Raw genomic sequence first — 22,234 nt, 5'->3', positions numbered from 1 at the left:
GCGCCGGGGCCTGGGTGCAAGGGACGCCTGGCTCCAACACTTCCGATTCCGTCAAAAACACACACAGCTCAAATGATTGTGAACCAAAGCATTTCACGACTTCCTTTTGCTTCTTTCCCTCCAAGGTTGTCAGACAACCCTTTTTCTCCTGTACAATAGGACTGAACATACAAATTTTTTTTTTGCAATATTTTATCCTGCCAAATTAAAAAAATATATTATGGCAGCCTGTTTTTGTTTTTTTTCTTTTTATTTCCAAATTCACTAACAAAAAGGTACATTAAATCCCTTTAAAAGGACAAGCTTACAGTTAAAAAATTACAAGCTCCAGTAAAAATACAGCAAGTGCCTACATCATATGAACCGACCAATATATCCATTCCAGAGGGAGGTGGGAAGAGAAAAATAAGTACAGGTCAGGAATGATTTTTTTTTCTGCAAAGCAATAACAATATTAAGCACTTTTTTTCTACATACTTTTTCTACATGGTGTAGCAATCCCCTTTTAATCCCCAAATACAAGTTTCTATACATTTTTTTGAAATAAAAATTCAACACCCAAGGCAGAAAAAAATTTACTAAAACTCCAACTTTACAGTTACTGTGACAAGAACAAATTTATAGACCCACCATTTAAATTTTACTGCAACATTTTCAAGGAAAAGAAAAAAGGTGTTTTTTTTTCTCGTTTTGTAAAATGCCCAGGCATTCTCGATTATTACAAATACTGGTCCACTTTTACAGTAATCAAGAAATTTTAATATATATAATATATACTAAAACCCCATCACCAAAAGAAACAATATACACACAGCCACTGTGGCATCTTTTATAACCTATTAAGCAAAACTTTGTGGGGGGGAAAAAATGATCTCTCCAACACACATACACACAATTTTTGTTACCCTTGTATGTATCCAATACTGTAAACGTATTTTTAAGACAGAGTGCACTAAATTTACCTTTAGAAAAAAAATTAGCCATTGTTCCTGAATTGTTTTTTTGTTTTGTTTTGTTTTTCATTCAACGATATCAACTTGTCACTTGAGTTTTAATTCAGCAGTAAATCACTTCCACTCCACATCTAAGCAGCGTTGTCCCACAAACAAAAGGGGGCTGAGGACCTTCAGCTAGCAATTGTATGTCCAAGGTTGTGCTGGGTTTATTTCTTCACTCGATTGGGTCTGATGGCATTTTTCATGTCCTCTATCTTCAACCGGGATTTTTTTAAAAATTGTATTGAAAGTAAATGTGGCTTTGTTTGTGTCTAAAGAACGTACTTTTCTCGTTTTACTTTTTTTTTTAAAAAGTCTTTTCGTTTCAAAAAAAAAAAAAAGTTTTGCATTTGTCTCAAGAGACTGAAATAGGAAGATCAGTTTTCAAGGCACTCACATCAAATCGAATGGCAGTAGAGAGACTGTCCAATAAGTTATTATTTTATGTCATTCTTTATAGTGCCAGTATTGTGAATGCCATGCTTAGCAACACTGACACTCAATCTCAGTCGTCCCTTATTTAACCCACCTCTGGGCCAAAGAGAAGAATATGCTGCAATTTCTTGTTTAGAAGCCATTTCATTTAAATGCAAACAAAAGCTTTAAAGTGCGGGTCAACAGAACTCAAACATCTAACCTCGTGGGTTTAGTACCTTCCAACCAAACGGGAATGATAAAAGGGGAAGCAGCGCCGGGCACCTTGGGATGGGCCTTCCCCTGCTTCCCCAGGAAAGGGAACAGAAATTCGCACGGTCCCACCCTCCCCCACCCCGGGCCTTAGAATGTCACGTGTGCATGAAATGAGAACGCTAACTTCCTTCCAGTCACCATCAGGGCACTTGTCTGCTTGAGAAATGACCGATCATCACTATCATGGGCAGCAACGTCCACGTAGGACTTGGGATTTTCGTGGTGAGGGTGATAACAAGAGAGAGAGAGAGAGAGAGAGAGAGAGAGAGAGAGAGAGAGAGAGAGAGAGAGAAGCTGGCAAGCCAGAAGAAGCCCAGAAGAACCTGGCTGGTTTCTTCCTTTCTGTGTCACTGCAGGCCACCACCATCGACCCCAAAAAAGGTACCCTCAGCCGACGTTAGCCTGTTCTATGGCAAATGGCTAAGACGGCATCCCAGGGTACGCCTCCATTTCTAGGAGGGGGTAGTGTCTGCTGGTAATGCACAATTTCAGAATCCTCTGGGGCCATTCCCCGGGTAGCCCGCAAAAACTCCTGTGTCTCTGGCAGTGTGCAGAGTTTTGGGGGCCTCTCCCCCACCACTCCAAGTTCACCCCTGTTATTCATGGAAAGGCTGAAATCAACGCAGAAAAGGCCCGTTTTCTCAGGACATCATCAGTGCTACAGCTCCACTCCAACTCTGAAACAAAGTGCTACAACTTTAAGATTGTTATCCGCTGTACATCCACTCCCACCCCACCCCATCCCCCCCCCCAAAAAAAATGCATGCCACTTTTTATTTCAGGACCAAAAAAAAAAGGAGTAAAAAAAGTAAACAACTTTAAAAGTCATTTAAGTGTTGGCTTCTTCACAAGAAATTACACATGCTTAGCTTAAATTTCAAAAAAGCAGCGCCCTCCCTCCCAAATTATAATTTAAAAGCTATGCTTCCCCTCTACATTGCTTGTAAGTCGTTGCTCAGGCTTCTACTGGGTTTAAAAAAAAAAAATGAAGAAGGGATGGATACCCAACAAACTCTTTCAAAGGAATTTAAACAGAAAGAATAATAATAAAAAGTACCTGCACATGCCAAAAAAAAAAAAATTACAAAACCCAATAAATACAGAAATTATTGCACAGTTAAAAGGCTCCACAATTTTGACTCGGGTTTCCATAGGACTTCGCAGACACAGGTTAGGTTGGAGAGCCGCCTCCCCCTTCGGCCCCAGGGACACGCGGGGGTGCTCGGTGGCGGTGACACGGAGGCAAGTGTCAGGTCAGCATTCTGTCGCTTGGCAACGGTTCCACTGTACAGGGGCGGGGGGCCCGGCCCGCGCACGCGCGCTTAGCTCCTCTCGGCCTGCTCGATTTTGACGTCGTTAGTCAGCAAGTGCTCGCCGTGCCACTTTTTCATGTGTTTCTCCAGGGTGCTGTAGACGCTGAAGGGCATCTGGCAGATGTCGCAGCGGTACACCTCCTTGCCGATCTGCCCGTGCGTCTTCATGTGGCGCGTGAGCTTGCTGCTCTGCGCGCACGCGTAGTTGCACAGCTCGCACTTGTAAGGCCGCTCGCCGGTGTGGCTCCGCCGGTGCACCGTCAGGTTGCTGCAGTTCTTGAACACCTTGCCGCAGTACTCGCACGTGTCGCTGCGCCGGCCCTCCTTGGAGCTCGGCCGCCCGGGCCCGGGGCCGCCCAGGTGCGGCGTGCTGCCGCCGCTGGCCGTGCCGCTGCGCCCCGACAGCCCGCCGTCCAGCAGGTCCCCCGGCGGCGTGGAGAAGCGCAGGCTGCCGTTCTCGGACGAGTGCTCGGAGGACGTGGCGAAGGGCGACTGGCGCGCGTCCGTGAACCCCAGGAAGGGGTCCTTCATGAAGTGCCGCGACGCCGCGTAGCCCACCAGCCACTGCGAGTACACGTTCTCCGACGGGATGAGCGCGGCGGGCGGCAGCTCCAGGTCCTTCTCCACCTTGATGCGCTTGGCCGCGCTGTTGAGCCCCGGGCTGGGCAGCGGCGCCGGCTTGCGCGGGAAGAGGCCGGGGAAGGGCTCAGCGCCCGGCACGAAGCCCCCGCCGCGCCCGTTGACGGCGCCCCCCGGGCCCGCGTCCCCGCAGCCGCCCGCGTCGTCGTCGTCCCCCGCGTCGCCCGCCGCGCGCTTCAGGAAGGCGCCGCGCTTCTGCTTGTCGGCCAGCAGGTCGCTGTACTGCGGCAGCGCGCCCAGGCCCACGTTCTCCATGACCTTGCCCAGCACCAGCGCCTTCTCGTCGGCCAGCGCCTTGGCCGCGCCGCCCAGGCCGCCCGCGCCCGGCACCCCGGCCACGCCGCCGCCGTTCTCCCGGTTGCGGCTCAGCTCCGAGTCCATGCTGAAGCTCGACTCGGGCCGGCTCTCGTTCTCCAGCAGCAGCTCCTCCTCCTCTTCCTCCTCCTCCTCTTCCTCCTCCTCGGGCTCGTGGCCCAGCGACGGGTCGCTCTCGTGGTGGCGGAAGTCGCCCCCGGCCTTGAGGCCCTCGCCGGCCAGCTCGCTGGTGCCGGGCTCCGGGGAGCTGGCGGCCGAGAGGCCGTCGTCGGAGCGGCCGGTCAGCGAGCCGGCCTTGTGCATGTGCGTCTTCATGTGGCGCTTGAGCTTGCTCGCCTGCGAGCACGCGTGGTCGCACAGCTGGCACTTGTAGGGCTTCTCGCCCGTGTGGCTGCGCCGGTGCACGATCAGATTGCTCTGGAACTTGAAGGTCTTGCCGCAGAACTCGCACGACTTGCTCTTGGCGGGCGGCTGCGGCGGCGGCGTGCCGCCGGGGGGCATGGGCGGCAGCGGCGGCGTGCTCAGGAACGGGGACTTGGGGCTGGGCTGGAAGGGGTTCAGGAGCCGGTGCATAGGGTTGCCGCGGCCCGGCGACACGGGCGGCGGCGTGGAGCTGTTGCCCGCCAGCTCGCGGAGCCGCCGCGAGAAGTCCATGGCGGGCGAGTCGATGGCCATGGGGTTCAGGCGCATGACTCGGTCAAAGGCACTGGGGTGCTGGGCGACGAGCCCCATCTCCTCGGCACTGAGGCGGTGCGGGTCCAGGTGGTGGCGCGGCGGCGGACTGAAGAGCGGCGGCGTGCCGGGCAGGCGGCCCTCGCCGAAGCCCGGGTGGTCCCGCAGGATGGGGCCCGTCATGCGCAGCAGGTTGAAGGGGTTGCTGTCGCCCAGGAAATTCATGAGCGGCGACTGGGCCACGGCCTCGGGCCCCAGCGGCGGCGGGATGGTGAGCCGCGGCGTGAGGGAGCTGCTGGCGGGCCCGGGCTCCAGGTAGATGCGGAAGCCGTGCGTGTTCTGCGCGTGCTGCAGCAGGAACCACGCGCTGGTGAAGGGCTGCTTGCATGTTGTGCAAATGTAGCTGGAAGGCTCATCTTTACCTGGGGAGACACACGGACAGAAAGGCAGAGAATAGAGCGTGAGAAGCGGCGCGGGGCGTGCCTGCCGGTGGCCACGGACCTGGAGGCGCATTCTGCAAGGCCCAGGCCCGCAGTGGGGCGACCCTTGGGCCAGGCCCTAGGTGTCCGTCCCCAGCTGGCTGGGGGCTGAAGAAGCCCGTTGTGTGTGTGGGCAGGCGGCCTGGCAAAGCCCAACCGGCCACCGGACCTCAGCTAATCCAATTCCATTGGCCTCAGTTTGCGCCCCTAAAGAAAAGGTATCCTTGTTGGTGTCTGCTCAGAAGCCAGATGAGATGTCTGTGAGAATGCCTGACTCCAACAATGGGGATGATATCAAAGTTGGACTGCATAAAGGGTGCCCTGCCCACACTGGCAACTCTCTGGGGGGGTGGGGGGGGGTGGTTGTCAACCAAGGCATGACTGACATTGAGACCCGATAATTCTTTGTCGTGGGGGCTGCCCTATGCACTATAGGATGTTCAGCAGCATCCCTGGCCTCTGCACCCCCCTGCCCACCCCCACCCCCAGTCACTAAGATAAAACATTTCTCCAGGCATTACCAACTGTCCCCTGGGGGCCAAAACTGAACCCCCAACCCCTTTGAGAACCACTGATGAGGCAATATTTGCTCCAAGGAAGTTCTAAGAACACAAGTCAGACGGAATCACCTTGCAAAGGCTTTTTTAAAAGAAATGGCTGCCTCGTTTGGGATTTTTAACTCCAGGAAATTCTAGGGTTTCATATATCAGCATCCGCACAGAAAGGGCTATCAAACTTTAACGTGGACGTGCAGGCGCAGAAGGCATTAGCATGCGATAAAGATTACTACTGTGTGACAGCTGCCCCTCCGTGGCCTCCCACACACTCTAACCATAACCACTGTGTGGGGTCGGCCTCCACAGACCCCCCAGAGCGGGAGGGGCCATTGGCCTACATGAAGTCCTTTGCCAGAATGTTAACCGAATGGAAGACTGTCAGGCCCACCACAGCAGTAGGGATCAATGGCGGCACGCATGGGTTTGCTCCAAACTGGCTCTGGGGGGGAGAGGGGGAGCACTGGGTACAAACTGTCACAGACCTGATGGCACTGAGCCAGGGTGGAGTCTTGTCCGTCACTGGGGCAGTCATGGAGCTGAACGTTCCGTCCAGAGCCCGTCCTGTGGCTGCCCCCCTCAACCTGCAAGTGAGGCTGCCGCCTGTCCTACCGCTCCTCACACACAGGTCGGCGCGGACAGGCCCTGCCTTCCACCACCAGATCTGCTCGCTGGCCGGAAGGAACGGGGAACAGGACATCACAGCCACGATCTGGAAGAACCCCTCTGTTTTCTCCATCTCCCCTGTACCTGGGAGATCCTCACGCTGAGAAAACCCAGGAACCATGCTGGGGACCATAACCAACGTTAGTACGGTGATGGGAGGTACAGCGGGGTGCAGAGGGAAGAAGCTAGTCCCCCCCTTGCCCTGGTCCATTGAAGGACTTCTGAAATCCTGTACAGAGATTCTGTTTTTGTTTTCCACCCATGAATTATATTTCTGGGGGGCTGCACCCTCAGCAGGAAAAACCAAGGGACTCGGGCCCAATGCCATGAATTCCACGCTGGTAGGTTAGTCTTGACGACTCCCGAGGGGGCAGGGCCTCCCGAGCCACGCAGGGTGCACGGTGTCACAGAAAAGTCGACCCCCCCCGACCAGGGCGCAGGGGGTCGACTCTGCCAGGCCACAGAGCTGACGGGGCCAGAGCCCCACCGCCGGCAAGCGAGGCCAGCTTTGCGGGTTTGCTGTGCTGCGGGATCATTTCACTCTCGTCTCCTCTGTTGTGTCTGCGCGTGTGGTGGCGAGGAGACCACTGGGGAGGGAGGCCGGAAAGAAAAGGGAAACTGACGTTCCGCTTCACCTCGCTTCTAAACAGCTCAAGGAGAACCTCTGAGCGAGACGCTTTCCTTTCTCCAGGGCGTCTGGGGACTTCAGTTCCTCACGCTGGGCCCCAGGAGAATCTGTGGTGGGGGACCTTCCCAAGGCCCCGGGCAGCACGTGGGGGTGCAGGGCCTCACAGCACCCCAGCCCCCCTTTCTGCATGCCACTCAGCTAGACAGGAAGTGCCGCTTCCTCGGAGGCACCATCTCCCATCCTGGCTTATTAGTTACTCTCCGTGGGAGACGGAACTGGCTACCTCGTGCAGACTCACGGGAGAGCGGGCCAGAGGCCATATTTATAGAGTCTTCCTCAAACCCTCTCCTGGAGCAGGATAAATAAGTAAGAAATAAGAAGCAGATCGATAAAAGTTCTTTCTGACACAGCAGCTAATAGCACAGATGAAGGGCCACACCCCCCAAGGTCGTAAGGCTTCAAATTAAAGGGCGCCTCCGTGCCTTCACCTGGGCTTCGGCCATTCATGGAGCCCCAGCACCAGCGGCCCCTCCCTTCCCCCACTCTCCCTTTCCACCATCGGCATTTCCTTGGGTATCTCCAGAGCACTCCTGTTTCTTGCACTGACAGCCACGCATTTTCTAGAAAATTCTATAGCTAGCCAAAGACCAGTCAGAACTCCGAGGCAGGCTCTGCAGGCGAAATGGCCGATTAAAATGTTTTTTAAAAATCAACTCAAGATGGCAGCTGCTGGGAAACGTGTAGCCACAGGTCCCAAACAGCTCAGACGTTTCCACTTCTCGTTTAAAAAAAAGAGGGGCAGGCACCTGTCAATCTCTAACCGGGCGCGGCCTGGGGAGGAAGTCACCTGCCTGGAATTCACCATCGGACGCATCCCTCAAGTCGGGTTGCTGGGCCCCTCGTCACGCTGGGGTGAGCCCTTTCTTTTCCTGCACCCAGAAACGGCTGAGCTTCCTGGACTCCCCCCCTCACCTGGCAACACTCACCCGGCGCCAGCCTTCCCGGGACCGGGCAGCTTCCGACTTTAAAACCCTCGGGCCCTCACAGGCCCTCCCTGACACCTCTCCCCGCTTCTTTTTTAAATAAAATGTTCATTTCCATTCCCACCTCATGGAGACCCTCCCGCCCAGAATCGCCCTGAGCACTGGGGGCCTCACACTTAAGAACTGAAGGACGTCAAAGTCTTTGAGAGCCACGCGGAGCATTTTTCTGTCCGAAACCTGGCGGCGCACACAGTCCCGGACGGCTCCTTGGCAAACGCAGCAGCAGGCCCTCGGGGAGAGGGCCGCCCCTTCCCCTTCGGGGACCAGAGGTTTCCTCGCCGGCACCCCGTCCTGGAGCTCAGGGCCGCCTGCCCGGAGGTGAACTGGAGCCTCCACGGGTGAGGACCCCCTCCCCCCGGTGGCCCAGACAGGACCCACTTCCCACTGGGCTGCGGAGGTTCCAAGCTGCCGGGCCGATGCCTGGGTTATTCTGAAGTGACTTCCGCAGCAGCGTGGAGCTTGGCCTCCAGCCCTGGAACTCTCAGCTGCACCGGGAGCCCTAACTCAGGCTTGGCGGCCGGAGCCCGGGGCCGCCTCTTTCCTTGCTTCCCTCCCGCCTCTTTCCTCACACGTTGTTAAGGTCCACGCTGGGTCTTCTTCGCTCCACGGGCTCTAAAGGGAGCCCCCTGTGTTTTTCTCAAGTTCAAAACCCTCTGCAATCTCTCGGCAACGAGCTCGCAGTGTGGGTTCACACCTCTGCCTCGACCTTCCCAGCACAGTGAAGTCAACCAGGTCCTTAAGCGCTCGAGCCTCGATTTCCTCATCAGTAGAATGGGAACAACACACTGGGGGGACCAAGCAGGGCCCAGTACGTGGGCACACCCTACAGAAGTCCCCGCTGCCATGCGGATGTTCGGGTTTGGGGCTGTGCATGATTCGTGTGTGTTTTATTTTTGTTTTGTTGATCCTCACCTGAGGATATCTTTTTCCATTGCTTTTCAGGGAGAATGTAAGGGTGGGAAGAAGGGGAAGGAAGAGAGAGAAGAAGAAGGAGAAGGAGAAGGAGAAGGAGAAGGAGAAGGAGAAGGAGAAGAGAGAGAAAGAGAAAGAAAGAAAAAGAAAGAAAGACTTGAGAGACACACATCAACTGGCTGCCTCCCTTCGGTGTGCGGGCCAGTGCTCTAACCACTGGACACATGGCCAGGGCTCGTTGGTTATTATCCATCTCGGACCCAGCACTGGGTGTTTCTGGGATGCCTGTCAGTGTAGCTCTGGCAGTGATAAAACGCTGGAGGGATTCTAATGCAGCCCACCTAACGCACGGGAGGCTCCAGGGAAGCCGAAACTTGCAAATGTTGAGGAAACATCATTTTTTATTGTGATGCTTGGGAACAGACATCCAACTGGACTCCTGCAGAGAAATGCTACTCTCCCTCTGCTATTAAAGTTTTCTCTATATTGATTTCAAGAGAGGAAGGGAGAGGGAATATAGAAACATCAATGATGAGAGAGAATCACTGATTGGCTGCCTCCTGCATACCCACACTGGGATCGAGCCTGCAACCCAGGTATGTGCCCTTGACCAGAATCAAACCGGGGACCCTTCAGTCCACAGGCCAACGTTCTATCCGCTGAGCCAAACCGGCTAGGGCTGTTAAGGTGTGTGTTTTAATGAGCATTTAAATAATTTCCTCGTCAGTATGCCAGTGACTCTAATAGTACCAATAAAGGTATCAGGGACGACGTCAATAAAACACACACCTTTACTGGAGTCATTCATGGAAGAGGCCATCGCTAGGGGCCGAGTTTCCCGTGTCCCACCGAGGCCAAGCCACCCCGTTGGAAGGGCAGCCTGCCTGCAGGGCCTGGGACACAGGCTGCCCTGTCCTTCAAAAGCTGGAGGCCAAAATCAGAACCGGGCCCTCTGCAGCGTGCGCCGCGTTTTACAGAGGGTCTGGCATGTGCACGGCCGCTTCCTGCTGCTCACACGGTGTCGGGGGAGGCCAGGCCAGGGCTGCATTCCTGCTGGTGGTGCTGAAGCCCAGGACAGCAGAGGCCCCAGCCAGCAGGGGAGGCTTCCCGGCCCCAGGCTCCATCTGCTGCTCAGCGCACAGCCCCACCCAGGCACAGGTCACTCCCTTCACACTTGTCAGGGCCTGTTTCCCAGTGAAAACAGTGGAGAGAGGTTCTGTGTGTCCTCCCAGTGAAGGGCATCGGCGGTGCTTTGATGGAACCCAATCCGGTTCCCCCACAGGCCCGGCCCCTGGGCGGGAGGGAGACCTTTCACAGGGCGAGTGAGCCTGAAGGGCACACCATGCACGCAGGACCTGGTGGAGGGGCCGTGAGATGCCAGGCAGCCAGGTCAGGTGCAGGAGGCTGGATCCCGGGTCCCCTGTGGCAGGCCTCTTCCCCTCCCTGGACTCCACGGTGCCCAGTGCTCACAGAAAGGGCCTGGGCCTCTGACCCACCGCCCAATCTAGGACAGCGAACATCGCTGGTCTCCACAGTTCCAAATGGCAGCCATTGGCATCACCATCCCCCCTTCGATGTGGAGACCCCTTCCCAGAAAGTTTAACACCATCTCCCCTCTCAGGGTCCCAGAAAGAAAATGTCAACCAGCGACCTTGAGGGGGGAGGGGGCCTTTGTAAGTTTCATATTTGTGTTATTTCTGAACACGAATGTCTAGGGAATCTCTGACCATCGCTGCTCGTTCTGAATGCGTTCCATCAAAGGCGGCCTGACAGGGAGAGATGGCACTGGGGACGCCCAGTCACAGCAGGAACAATAAGCCATCATTACAGCCTCACCACAAGCCGGCCCACGGCTGAGTGCAATCAACCTCACACCAGGCTCCCGACAACCCTGAGGTCGGAACTGTCATCAGCACCATTTCACAGATGAGCAAAATGAGGGTGGGAGGAGGAAACGGTCTGCCGGAGGCCACGCAGACACTGTGCTTCTGAGCTGAGCGTTATGCTGTAACTTAGCCTGATCGCCTGGTCAAGAGAAAGAGTGTGCGGACCTGGGGTCCCCCGAGCCCAGGGACCTGATGGCGTAGGACACAGCTGCGTGTGCCTGGTATGGGACCTCTGCTTCCAGCCCAGGGGCTAACGAACACGTGGAGATGCGTTGCTTTCGGCTAGAATGTCAATAACTCGGTGAAATCGTGCTGATTATTTCATGGGCACGTAATACCTGCCCCTTGTTGGGAGGGCGCTGGTGCTGGTGATACCGGGGGTAGCACTATCACAGCGAATACCCTGTCCCTGGTGATGAAGCGCTGAGCCTGCCTCAGCTGGCAGAGTCCACACCCCTCCCTCCGTGCCCGTGCCAGACACTACCAATCGCCGGGAGGAAGCAGGCTGTGGCTTGGCAGGATTCGGAGGGTCCAGACCTGCCCTGGGCCTCCTCTGACCTGCATCACCCGACTCTGTCCTCAGGATCACTCGACACACGGTGGCCATTTACAGCAGCAATAAAGGACACTCGGAGACCATAAGTAAGTGCTCAAGGCCACATGACTGGTCTTGGGTTATTTATTAAAACGGACTGTCTGGGCCGGATTCCAGCTCCCTGCGGACAGGGATCGATCAGGTCTTGTCCGCTGCTGTGACGCGGGCCACCAGCACGTCCTTCAGCACTGTTGGTGGCCCGTGTGAGCGGAGTGTCCTGTCTGCTGCCCCGGGCTCTGTGTCACTGAAGTCATCGCCATCGGGAGAAGGTCATCTGCCCGATCTGGGTGAACCGGCCCCGCTCCAGCCTGCCTTCCCGGCGAGGCCAGCTCCAGCTCAGCCCTCAACGAACGGCCCCACTTCCCGGGCACGCCAGGCACAGGCCCCACCCGGCACACCCACGCTCTCCACCGGCTGCATGCCCACCACCGGAGCATGCCGGGATCCCGGGAGACTCCCGACAGACTGAACACCAGGCCACCGCCAGTGCCCACCTTGCAGCTGCCCTGGGCAGAGTGGGCAAACAGACCAGCGATGGGCCCGAATCACCGAGCAAACGGCACCTGCACCCCCGGAGGAAGCCCGGGCACTCCGCCTTCGGGATCCAGCCAGACTCGCTGCCCACCCCTGCCCCGGCCACTCCCCCTCCCGGCCCTCTCCTCGGAGCTGCGCACCTTCACACGTCTGTGCACCTGCCATTCCAACGCCTGGACACCTGCCTTTCCTTCCCTCCCCCCAAACATCTCCTCAGACCCAGGCCAGGCAGAGCCCGACGCCTCCCACAGCACTCTGGGAATGCTGCCGGATACGCATCACCATACGCATGGTCAATTCAGCCCTTGACTTTGGTGTGTTCAGCTCACATCCAACCTGCACGTGCCAGTGTGGGCATCTCGGGTGGACACTCACTGCGACATTGGGAGATGGGTTTGAATCCAAATTCTGTGGGGAAGTGGAAGTAAGGCTCATCACAGTTAAGGGAGGGGCCCAAGGTCACGCCACCCAGTCTGAGCCCAGGCCGGGGTCTGAGTCCAGGCGCACACCTGGCTGCTGGCTGCCCCCTCCACTGCCACGGCGAAGTCTGCCACAGGGGGCGCTGAGGAGTGGCCTGAGGCAACCATTCAGGCAGCACCGTGAACACCAGTGGGGGCAGGGATGGCAGCTGCAGGCTTGCAGGAAACGCCGCGGGTCCCTTGGCCGAGAGGGCAGCGGCCTCACACAGTGAAGAAACCTCGCTCAGCCTCAGCATTGTGGGGAGTCCCTTCACCCCCCGGTGTCCGTGTGGCCGAGGAGAGCTTTGTGCTTCAGACGCCTGGAGTCAGCTCGGGCGGGCGATTGGGCCCTCAGCCTTCATCGCAGCCTCAACCCAAAGCCCTGCCGTCCCCCCGACGGCCAGCTGTGCACAAAAACACCGGTGAATCCCGCCTCCAGCCAAAGAGGCGTTCCTGGAAGTGAGCGGACCGAGGAGAGCTGACCGTGCCCCCGTGCTCCAGGGACATGCCTCTCTCACTCACTCACTCACTCCTCACCCATCCAGGCCCCACGTGCTGGGTGCGAGCTGCCAGAGGCCCCGCTGACCCGCCCTCCAGGAGGCCACAGGCGGGTTCGGGCTCGGGGCGGGCTAATCTGTGGACACACAGGGTTCTATGGCAGAGCAGACCCTGCAGAGTGAGTTCAGAGCACCCGGGCGGGAGGCAGGCAGGAAGCCCTGTGTGCAGTGAGGTCGAGCCGGACACAGGGACAACGGCACCTGCCCGCCAGGCAGGAGAGGCAGGTGGAAGGCCCGGCTTGAGCACATGTAAGGCGCCTGGGCTCACAGACAGCAAGTCTGTTTGCTGCAAGAGGAGGCGGTGAGGGGAACAGGAGATGCAGGCAGAGGGGCTCACACCTGCGAGAATTCCCCTCCCACGTTTCCCTCCGGTGCAGCCCCTGCTCGTCCACAGGTGCCCCGCGCAGGGCTGTCCTCGCTCCCCCACGCGCACATCCAAACCCAGGGCTAAACGTGCCTGTGAGGAACCTGCCCTGCTCTCTGGGCCCTGCTACTTCTCCTAAGATGCCAGGAGGGACCCGGGACCACAGCCAAGGCTACACTACCCTGGCTGGCACCCCAGAAACCACTGCACCGTCATAGAAAAAGGTGAAAGGGCCTTCTCAGCCCCATTCACACGTGTGCTCCTCCCTCCCTCCGACCTTTACTCCACGAACATACATACGAAGTGCTAGGCCCTGTGCTGGGCGCAGGGACACCAAAACATCTGCCCCCATGGAGCCAGCGGTCAAGGACAAGAGGTTAACGCGTCCACATGCAGCTAGTGAGAGCCCAGGCCACAGTCACCGGTAAAGGGTGTGCCACGTGCTCTAGGACCCAGAGGAAGGAGAGACCAACAGCCTGGGAGGGTCAGAGGGATTCCTCCCAGGAGGAGACCCCAAAACGGAGTTCAGGGGGAAGGGCCTGCCTGGTGGGGGAACCAGCATGAACAGAGGCGTGGGGGTGGGATCCTGGAGTCGGGGGGAACTGCAGGTGCAATTGAAAGGGGCTTGGGCTTAGCCTGAGGAGGTTCTGGAATCAGGCAAAGATCAGCTGGAAGCAGATCAAATTCCATTGTGTCAATTCTAGCACAAGAGGGAGAAGGAAGATTTTCAAGCCCACACTCAAGACGACTTGAGTCATCAACTACTCGGTATAAGGAGACCTCAGTGCAGCGGGAGGATGGAGGTGCACGCCGTGGAGAGCTTAGCGTCAGACCAGACCCACTCTTCCCAAATGGGGAGCCCATTAGGCTCAGAGAAATGAGACGGGGGGGGGGGGGGGGGGGGGGGGGGGTAGGGCGGGAACCACAGTGGGATCTTCAAACCCAATCGAGGAGGATCACTGCCCTCCAGGGAGCCTCCTACCTCCCGGTGGTTCAATGATCCCACCCGGCCTCTCAGCCTAACTCCCAGGAAGCCACCTTCAGGCACGGGGAGGTCCAGCCTCTTAGTGACACAGGCGAGAAGCAAACGGAACCGCAGCTGCAGGCGCCAAGCACCCCGATTTCCCCAGGCTCGCTGTCAACTGCTCTGTTCTGTGGTCAGACCAGGTGTGCAGTTCAGGCTGCAACAAAGCAACGTCGCTGACCGCGGGATACTTCGGGGGGGCGGGGTGAGAACAGCAGTGTTTGCCACTAAGATGGGGGAGCCAGGGGCAGGACACACAGAGCGGCTTTAAATGTGGTAACTCGTGTACGACATTCTCGGAAAACTAGGCCTGTTTCTCTAGATCAGCGGCCGCCAGCCGGTGGTCTGCGGAGCACTGTGGTCCGTGAGGCCCGAAAGGTTGGCGACCGCTGGTTTAAGGAAACCTTTGGAGCAGCGGCCGCTAACGGGTGGTCCAAGGATCACCGGTGTTCCGTGAGGCCCAAAGGATTGACGACTGCCGCTCTAGAGCAGTGGTTCTCAACCTTCTGGCCCTTTAAATACAGTTCCTCATGTTGTGACCCAACCATAAAATTATTTTCATTGCTACTTCATAACGGTAATGTTTGTACTGTTGTGAATCATAATGTAAATATCTGATATGCAGGATGGTCTTAGGCGACCCCTGTGAAAGGGTCGTTCAACCGCCAAAGGGGTCGTGACCCACAGGTTGAGAACCGCTGCTCTAGATCATCTTTATAGCGTTTTCCCCTTTGCATAAGGCACTCGAATCTGCTGGAAATAATACATCCTCCCTGGAACCGAGGGTTGCATCCTCGGGGTCCCTTGAGCCTGGCAGGCCTGAGAAGGACCTACCTTTTCCAGTGTGTTTGAGGGTTCTGTTCCCCTCACCCCAACACCCCCCCCCCCAAATATGGGGTTTTCTGAAAGGTAGATTCTGGAACTCTGGGGACAGGAATTTAGCAGAGAACGGGAACAGGAAGCACAGAGCCAACCCTCGCTATCATTTAATGGGAAATGGAGTGAATTAAGGAATAAGCAGGCAAGAGGGCCAGAGAGGGCTGCAGGGTGTGCGTGCGTACACAAGTGCTCACCTCCTCTGGGTCTCACGCACGCCTGCCAGGGACACAGGAAGTCTGCCCCCCCCCTCCCCGCCCCCCCGCATCATTCACAACTCCCTTCCCAGGCAGGCCTCCGCCCTTCCCTCCCTTAAACCCACACAGATCTCCACATTCCACCCCAAGAAGTATTGTAGGGGCAGTAAATCTCGTGTTAATGGAGTGTACGTTTAGCTCCGAGGAGATAATTGACGTTACGGAGAGCCTCCGCCCCAGCGCTATAGGTTCGCGAATGCAAAGGGGACTCGTTACGGACGCACCACAAACAAGTAGTAATATATGTATATTGTTCTGAGTGGCATTACAGCCAAAGTGTTCCGGTCCGCGGGGATTGATAAAACACAAGAAAACAGCAGACATGCACTTGTAAATTTGTCTCATTTGTCTCTGAAGTTAAAGGTTATTCCCTTGTTCTGAATTTGTAATAAAAACATGCTGGCCCAAGCTTTGTGGAGAATGTTTGAATATTTAAATTGTGTATAATGATGGGCAATTACGGGGTAAAAACTGGACCTTCTGAATGGGGGAGTGCCATGTGGATGGCCCAGTGTTTTCCCGCCGATGACTCATTTATCTTTAATGCGTCGCAGGCGCCTTCCCCCAAAGGGGTACGGGGACCGTTCCCGGCCAGGTCCCTCCCCCCACGAGCCAGGAACCAGCCAAGCCTGGGTTTGCCAGGGCGAGAGGGATTTTTTTTTCCTTTTCGTTTTTCAGTTTTGTTTTCTTAAAATTGCAGAGCACATCTCTCCAACCCGGGGCACAGACACAGGCCACGGCCCCTCAAGGGCACAGCACGAATCTCCTGTGCCCCCATTGGGCACCCCCCCAGGAGGGCAGGGGGCTGGCAGCGAGCCCCAGCTGTGCCCACGGTGGCACATCTCCCGCTCAGAGCCGAGGTGCCCGCCTGGCCCGCCCAGGTTAACCAACTGCAGCGTTCGAGTAACTCCAGCCAGCTTGTCACCAAGCACAAAAGTCATCAGCGAGTGAATGTTCTTTTCTGCACCACAATTAAGACGAATCAATACGACGTGCCACAAATGGTATTTTACTCTCAATAAGGACTCGAGCTGAGTTTATTCAGAATATTTTAGCGCCTCCCCGGGGGATTTGGGGCCTACGCAGATGGCAAATAAAGTACTCAGCCTAAGGCTACAGCACATTATGGTAATTCTAATGTCAGATGTACTTTAATATACAGCTCTATTTAATCACCCCATTATTTCACATTTCCATATGAAAAAACCTGCGGCACTAGCCGCGCTGAGCCTGCCGCGGTGCCAGCTTCCTCCAGCCGCCGGCAGCCGGGCGATGGCCACCCTCGCCAGGCGCCGCTGACAGTGCCGGGCTTCCGGGCCCGACGCGCGGCCAAGCGGCCGGGTGTCAGAAAATCGGAGCATCCGGAGATGTACCGACAGCCATGGGAGGTTACAGGAAACAGAAACCTAGCACCCCCACCCCCGCCCAGGTTCACACAAAAATGCAGGGGGGGGTGTGCGTGTGTGCACGCATGTGCTAGCACATGCACACACACACCAGGTGGTGGGGAGAGGATCACACCCGTGCTCACTACATGGTCCCCCTCCAAAACCCGTGAGCCCAGCAGGGCGGCTGCGTGGCCCAGCGGCTCATGCCCGTGGCCCACAGGGACTGCGCCAGCTGGTTCTTATGGCACTGCCCACCCCACGCCCAGAAGGCAGATGAAGGCAGCAGCGACGCCAAGGGGCAGGAGGCTGTGCCCGTAACAAAAGAGGAGGGGACCGCTCCAGGAGGATGGGGGCTGGGGGCCAGGGGCTGCAGCCCAAACTGACCGCAGGATCTGCACCAGGGCGGCGGAGGCCCAGAAGCCCAGGCCCCGGGGAGGGGAGCCCTGTGAGTCCCGGATGGTCGCAGCACCTCCAGGCTGGCTGGGCCCGCCAGCCGGCTGAGAGACGCCGGCGGAAGCGCGGGTTTTGGCTGAGCCCAGGAAGTCACTCTCACGCTGTCACGCGCATACTTGGCCACGCGGCGTTCCAAGAAAGCCCAGCACGAAACCCGCTGACCACCCAATTCTAGATTTCTCCAAAGATGGGTTTGCTGATGGATGAAATGGCACCTGGCACCTGACCCTGTAGGGTGCGCCAGTAATGAGTCAACGCGAAAAGCCACAGAATAGGATTCTAGCGAATGGTTGCCGCGTATGTCATCAGAACGAGGCGCTTGCCTGGGAGCAGGCGAGGCCCCACTCCTCGCACAGTAAAAATCCTCCACGGGAAGAGAAGAGAGAGAGAGGGAGGGCAGGAGGGAGGGAGGGAGGGAGGGAGGGAGGGAGGGAGGGAGGAAGGGAGGGAGGGAGGGAGGGAGGGAGGGAGGGAGGGAGGGAGGGAGGGAGGGAGGGAAGGAAGGAAGGAAAGGCAATAAAGTCCTAACATAAGTTGCCCAGAATACTGGCAAATTCCTCAAAATTGTCCATTGACCAATATCATCAGTTGCCTAATTCTGGGAGATTTGTCTTATAAGCTCAGCACAGGAAATGTTTTCAAGAAAAATTTCCTGATTATTGGAAGGGGTGAACTCTGGCCACAACCCTGCCTGGCCATTTGGAGTCAGACAGGCCACCTCCCCCGGCCCCACCCGCCCATGGCCACACCTGGTCAACCCTCAAACCAGAAGGGTCCTGGGACTTCTTCTTAAAATACACTTTGGGGGGCAAAATTCAACACTGGGGATTCATTCTCAATTTCCAAGTCCTTTGGCCCATCCTGTTATTATTGGTTATTTGTCAACCTAAACATAGAGGCTAACATGACTGCTCTCCAGGCCTTTGACTGGTTGTCAGTTTGGGAGGAAATAAAAGGCTAGACCAACAGTTCCCCCCTGAGGACTGGGTGCCCTCCCAGGGACTTGGGGCCATGTGCTAAGACGGTTCTGATGCCACCCTGGGAGGGGGTGCTGCTGGCACCTTGAGGGTAGAGGCAGGGGTGCCGTTAGGTAGCATGTAACAACGAACTACCCGGCCCCAAAGCCGAGTGCTGGGGTTTCACGGTACTGGGCTCCCTTGTGTGCACTTCAGCTTGAACCTGCAGAACAGACTGCAAGAGAAATGTTCAAAATTGGGGGTAAGGCAGAAAGGGAGAAGGGGTGGAGATGGAGGGTGGAGAGAAACTGAGAGACGGGGAAGCGGGGGGCGGGGGGCGGGATGGGGGGGGGTGCTGACATCATTTACTTTTGGCAAATAAACGAACTGTGGAATCCCAGTCAATCTCATCACTATAGCAATCATCTGCATTCCAGAGTTGCCCAGAGCTGTGCAGCGGGGCCTCCTGGGGAGCTGAGCCTTAAGCGGGGGACGCCAGCCTGCGCAGGCTCAGGAGCAGGAGCTGTGGCTGCGCCCCCTCCACGGCCACCACCAAAACACCTCCCTCCAGACTGGGCCCGGCCCCCAAGGCAGGGAGGGCAGGGGCTGCCCTAGATTCCGCTGCTCAGATGTGAGTCTTGCAACAGCAGCTGCAGGAGACGAAAACCCAAATATCCTTCCTGAAGTCAGAGAGATAAAAACATAATTTCTGCTGCGTACGCCACTCTTAGGCTGCAGCCACACTTATGCGGGGGGGGGGGGGGGGGGGCGCATGGGGAGATGACCACGCAAGCCTTAGTCAATTTTTTTTTAACACGATCCGCAGAGACGACATAAAAAGTACGATTAAGGGCCGCTCGGAACCCCAGGGCCTCCGAGAACGTGCCTCCTCCAGAATATTTTTAGAACAATCGCTGGAGTGATTCTTCTTAGTTGTAGAAACACTCCGAATCAGACAGTCAATTTTCCCCCTATCTGCAGAAGTGCGCTGGCTGGGCCGGCCGGCTGCGTGTGTTTGGCTTGGCGGCGGTTCACAGCGCTGTCTTGGCCGCCTTTCCTTGGAGCGCGCACCGTGAACCTGGCGCTCTGCACACAGTAGCACTTTCATTTTAAGCGCCCCGGCCACGCTCCCCTAATAACAGCCTGGAAGCTGCAAGCTCCTGTCAGGCCAGCCTGGGAGTGGGGAACAGAGCCGGGCTTTCGGGGGGCCCTCCCCCCACACTAGGGAGCATAAACCAGGGCTGCTGCTCTCAGTCAAGCTGTTAAAAGGCGGAAAATAAAACAATGCCCGCACGCTCTGGGGACGGCAGTGGGCTTTCACCTCGCCCGCCTGCCTGCCGACCGCCCAGCACACTCCCAGGCCCAGCCCCAGGGCGCCCCCCCCACCCTCCTTCTTCCAGAACCTGCTGAAGTTTGGATGGGAAGGGACACAGGGACTTCAGAACCACACTGGGGCTGGGTCCCAGGACTGAGAGACGGAGCTGCATCTCCTGCTCCCAGCCTTGGCTGACCAGCAATGGGTGAGCTCAACTCTGAGCAAATGGGGTTAACCCATCCCGAGAGGCTAACGCATGCGTCCAGACAGCGCCCAACAGAGGAAGCTAGTGATTGCTGAGAATGAGAGAGTGAGAGAGTGAGTGAGTGAGTGAGTGAGTGAATGAACAAGTCAATGAATGAATGAATGAATGACAGCAGAGTGGGGCTAGGAGGGAGGAGGAGGAGAGGGACCACTCATGAGCCCACCCCTCTCCTTCCCTGATTAGTAGCTGTGGTCCTACCCTCCCCGTTAGGGCAGCTGTCACTCAGAAAAGGGACTTCCAGGTCCAGTTCCCGCCCCTCCCTGGCGTCAGGCACTGCAGTTATTTCGGCCTCTTCGAGAACGGGCGCATCCCCACTGTCTCTGCTTCACACGCTCCCCTTTCTTCCTCTGTGTTGTTTACAAAGGTTTCATTATGTTTTCAACTAATCAGAAAGGCCCCGCTAATACACAATTAACATGTGATTATAAAAAAAATTAAAATAGCTTCCAGAAGAAGGAAATGTAATTAAGTAGAGAATGCTTTTCAATAAGTGCTTGCTTTAACCCATTGTCAGAACACAGGCTCCGTTCGTCCACAATGCCTGAACAGATGCCAGGGGCAGAATGTTAAAAGCAAGTAAAAAAAAAAAAAAAAGACACAAAAAAAGGAACATTATTTTCTGGGGGAATAATACGCATGGATTTGGCACCGCGACGTGCGTGCGCAAGAACTCAGATTCCGGCTACAGAGGGGCGACCCGCCCCCAGTCTTCTCCCCACCCTCTTCTGCAAGAATGTCTCCCTTCTACACAGAAAGTACGTGATTAAGCCCAAATCTAACGCAACCAGTGTGGCTGAGTGCAGAAACAATAGGCAAACGCGCACATTTACAAGCCCCACGGCTCACAGGTAGGGGGCCTTGCTCTCACCACTTTCTCATCAATTCTGGGATCATTTTGCTTCCAATCCTGTGGGCCAAATTTCAGAGGGGAGGGGGGGATCTGTCTTGAAAAGCCCCAAATGTAAAATGGGTTTTTAACCTCATGTTCAAGAAGCTCACTGCCCAATCAAAGCATGTTGTCACTTCCCCATCGTTGCAGCCACCCCAACCTAATCTGTAAGCCAGTGAGCGCCAGCCGTTCGTTTTACTGGCCACAATGCTTGCCAATGAAATGAGGGCGCTACGGTGGGCTTTGATGGTTTCTGCCGATCACTAGGGCCCCATGAACTGTAAATTCAATGGGTTCCCACGAAGATGGGACAGGTGTGAGGAATATGTATGTCCCTGCACACAAAGCATCCGGTCTTCACCTTAATTCTCCCAAAGGTGATGGAGAAGATGCGAGATCGGTGGCAGGGCTGCCACGCCGGCCACCTGCCCTCCGACCTTCCAACCTGAGCACAAAGCAAATGCCCACCCGGCCGGCGTGGCTCAGGGGGTGAGCGTCGAACTATGAACCAGGAGAGCACGGTTCGATTCCCGGTCAGGGCACATGCCCAGGTTGCGGGCTTGATCCCCAGTGTGGGGCGTGCAGGAAGCAGCCAATTGGTGATTCTCTCTCATCATTGATGTTTCTTTCTCTCTCTCCCTCTCTAAAATCAATAAAAAAAAATATTTTTTAAAATGCTCCAGGCCCCAGACTGCCCCCAGCAGCAGAGGTGACAGTGAATGGCCGAAACCGCACCGAGCTGCCCAGGCTCCGAAACTCGCCCAGGGCTGTGGGCCCGGCCTGCCCAGGAGCTGGGCTTCCGGACAGTCACTCCAGCCCGGAGGCCAGGGAGCAGGGCCGTGTCCAGCATTCTGTCGTCTGGGCCACTCAGGACACTGTCCGGCGCGGCCCCATGAACCTGAGCCAGGGACCAGACACGCTGGTTCCTGCTCCCAGCACGCACCCACCCCGAGTTCTTAGCTAAGTGACGGGGACAAGGTGCTCAGCTCCTCTGAATCTGTCCTTCAGGGTGACATGCCCATCTGCACAACGATGCCGAGAGGAAAACAACTGCTCTGTGTCTTTTAGGGAGAAAAGTGAGATTCAAAGGGTTTGTGTGGCCGGCCCGAGGGTCTGTTCTGCAAAGGAGCCCAGACCCAGGCCTGGAAGATTTGGCTCAAGAGCCTGTCGTCCTAACCGTGAGCCGACTGCCCTTAATGTCAGTAACCCCGGGAGCCGCCAGACCCGCCCGGCGCACCCGTCAGCAGGGCCGAGTCCCACCCCATGGCACCCCTACAGCTCACCTGCCCCTGAGGATCACATGTGCCTAAGAGCACCCACACCATGAAACAAAGGGCCAGCAACAAGCAAGGTCCACCCAGCTCTCCCACAGAACCAGCTGGGGAAACTGAGGCTGCCCAGCATGAAGAAAAGCCTTCCCAAGGTCACACACAGGTTGAGGGAGCCAAGCTCTGGCTCCCGACCCAGCCTCCTTCTGAGTGCCCCTGGCCAAACACACCACTGGACCAACG

The 22,234-nt window shown here is 56.5% G+C and overlaps 1 protein-coding gene across 3 annotated transcripts in view; it reads right to left on the bottom strand.

Moving 5' to 3' along the window:
- Positions 1 to 231: 231 nt before the first annotated feature.
- BCL11B (BAF chromatin remodeling complex subunit BCL11B) overlaps positions 232 to 22,234 on the bottom strand; it is a 91,261-nt gene continuing 69,258 nt past the window's right edge. For all 3 annotated transcript variants that reach the window (XM_036317405.1, XM_036317415.1, XM_036317426.1), the window contains one exon: positions 232 to 5,046. In XM_036317405.1, the coding sequence (XP_036173298.1) occupies positions 3,008 to 5,046 (2,039 nt within the window). In that variant the 3' untranslated portion in view covers positions 232 to 3,007. The remainder of the gene's footprint in view (positions 5,047 to 22,234) is intronic.

This window comes from Myotis myotis, unplaced genomic scaffold (genome assembly GCF_014108235.1).
Source record: "Myotis myotis isolate mMyoMyo1 unplaced genomic scaffold, mMyoMyo1.p scaffold_m19_p_1, whole genome shotgun sequence".
NCBI classification, from domain to species: Eukaryota; Metazoa; Chordata; class Mammalia; order Chiroptera; family Vespertilionidae; genus Myotis; species Myotis myotis.
Note: the sequence above shows the minus strand (reverse complement) of the source record. Positions and strands in the feature narration are given on the sequence as shown.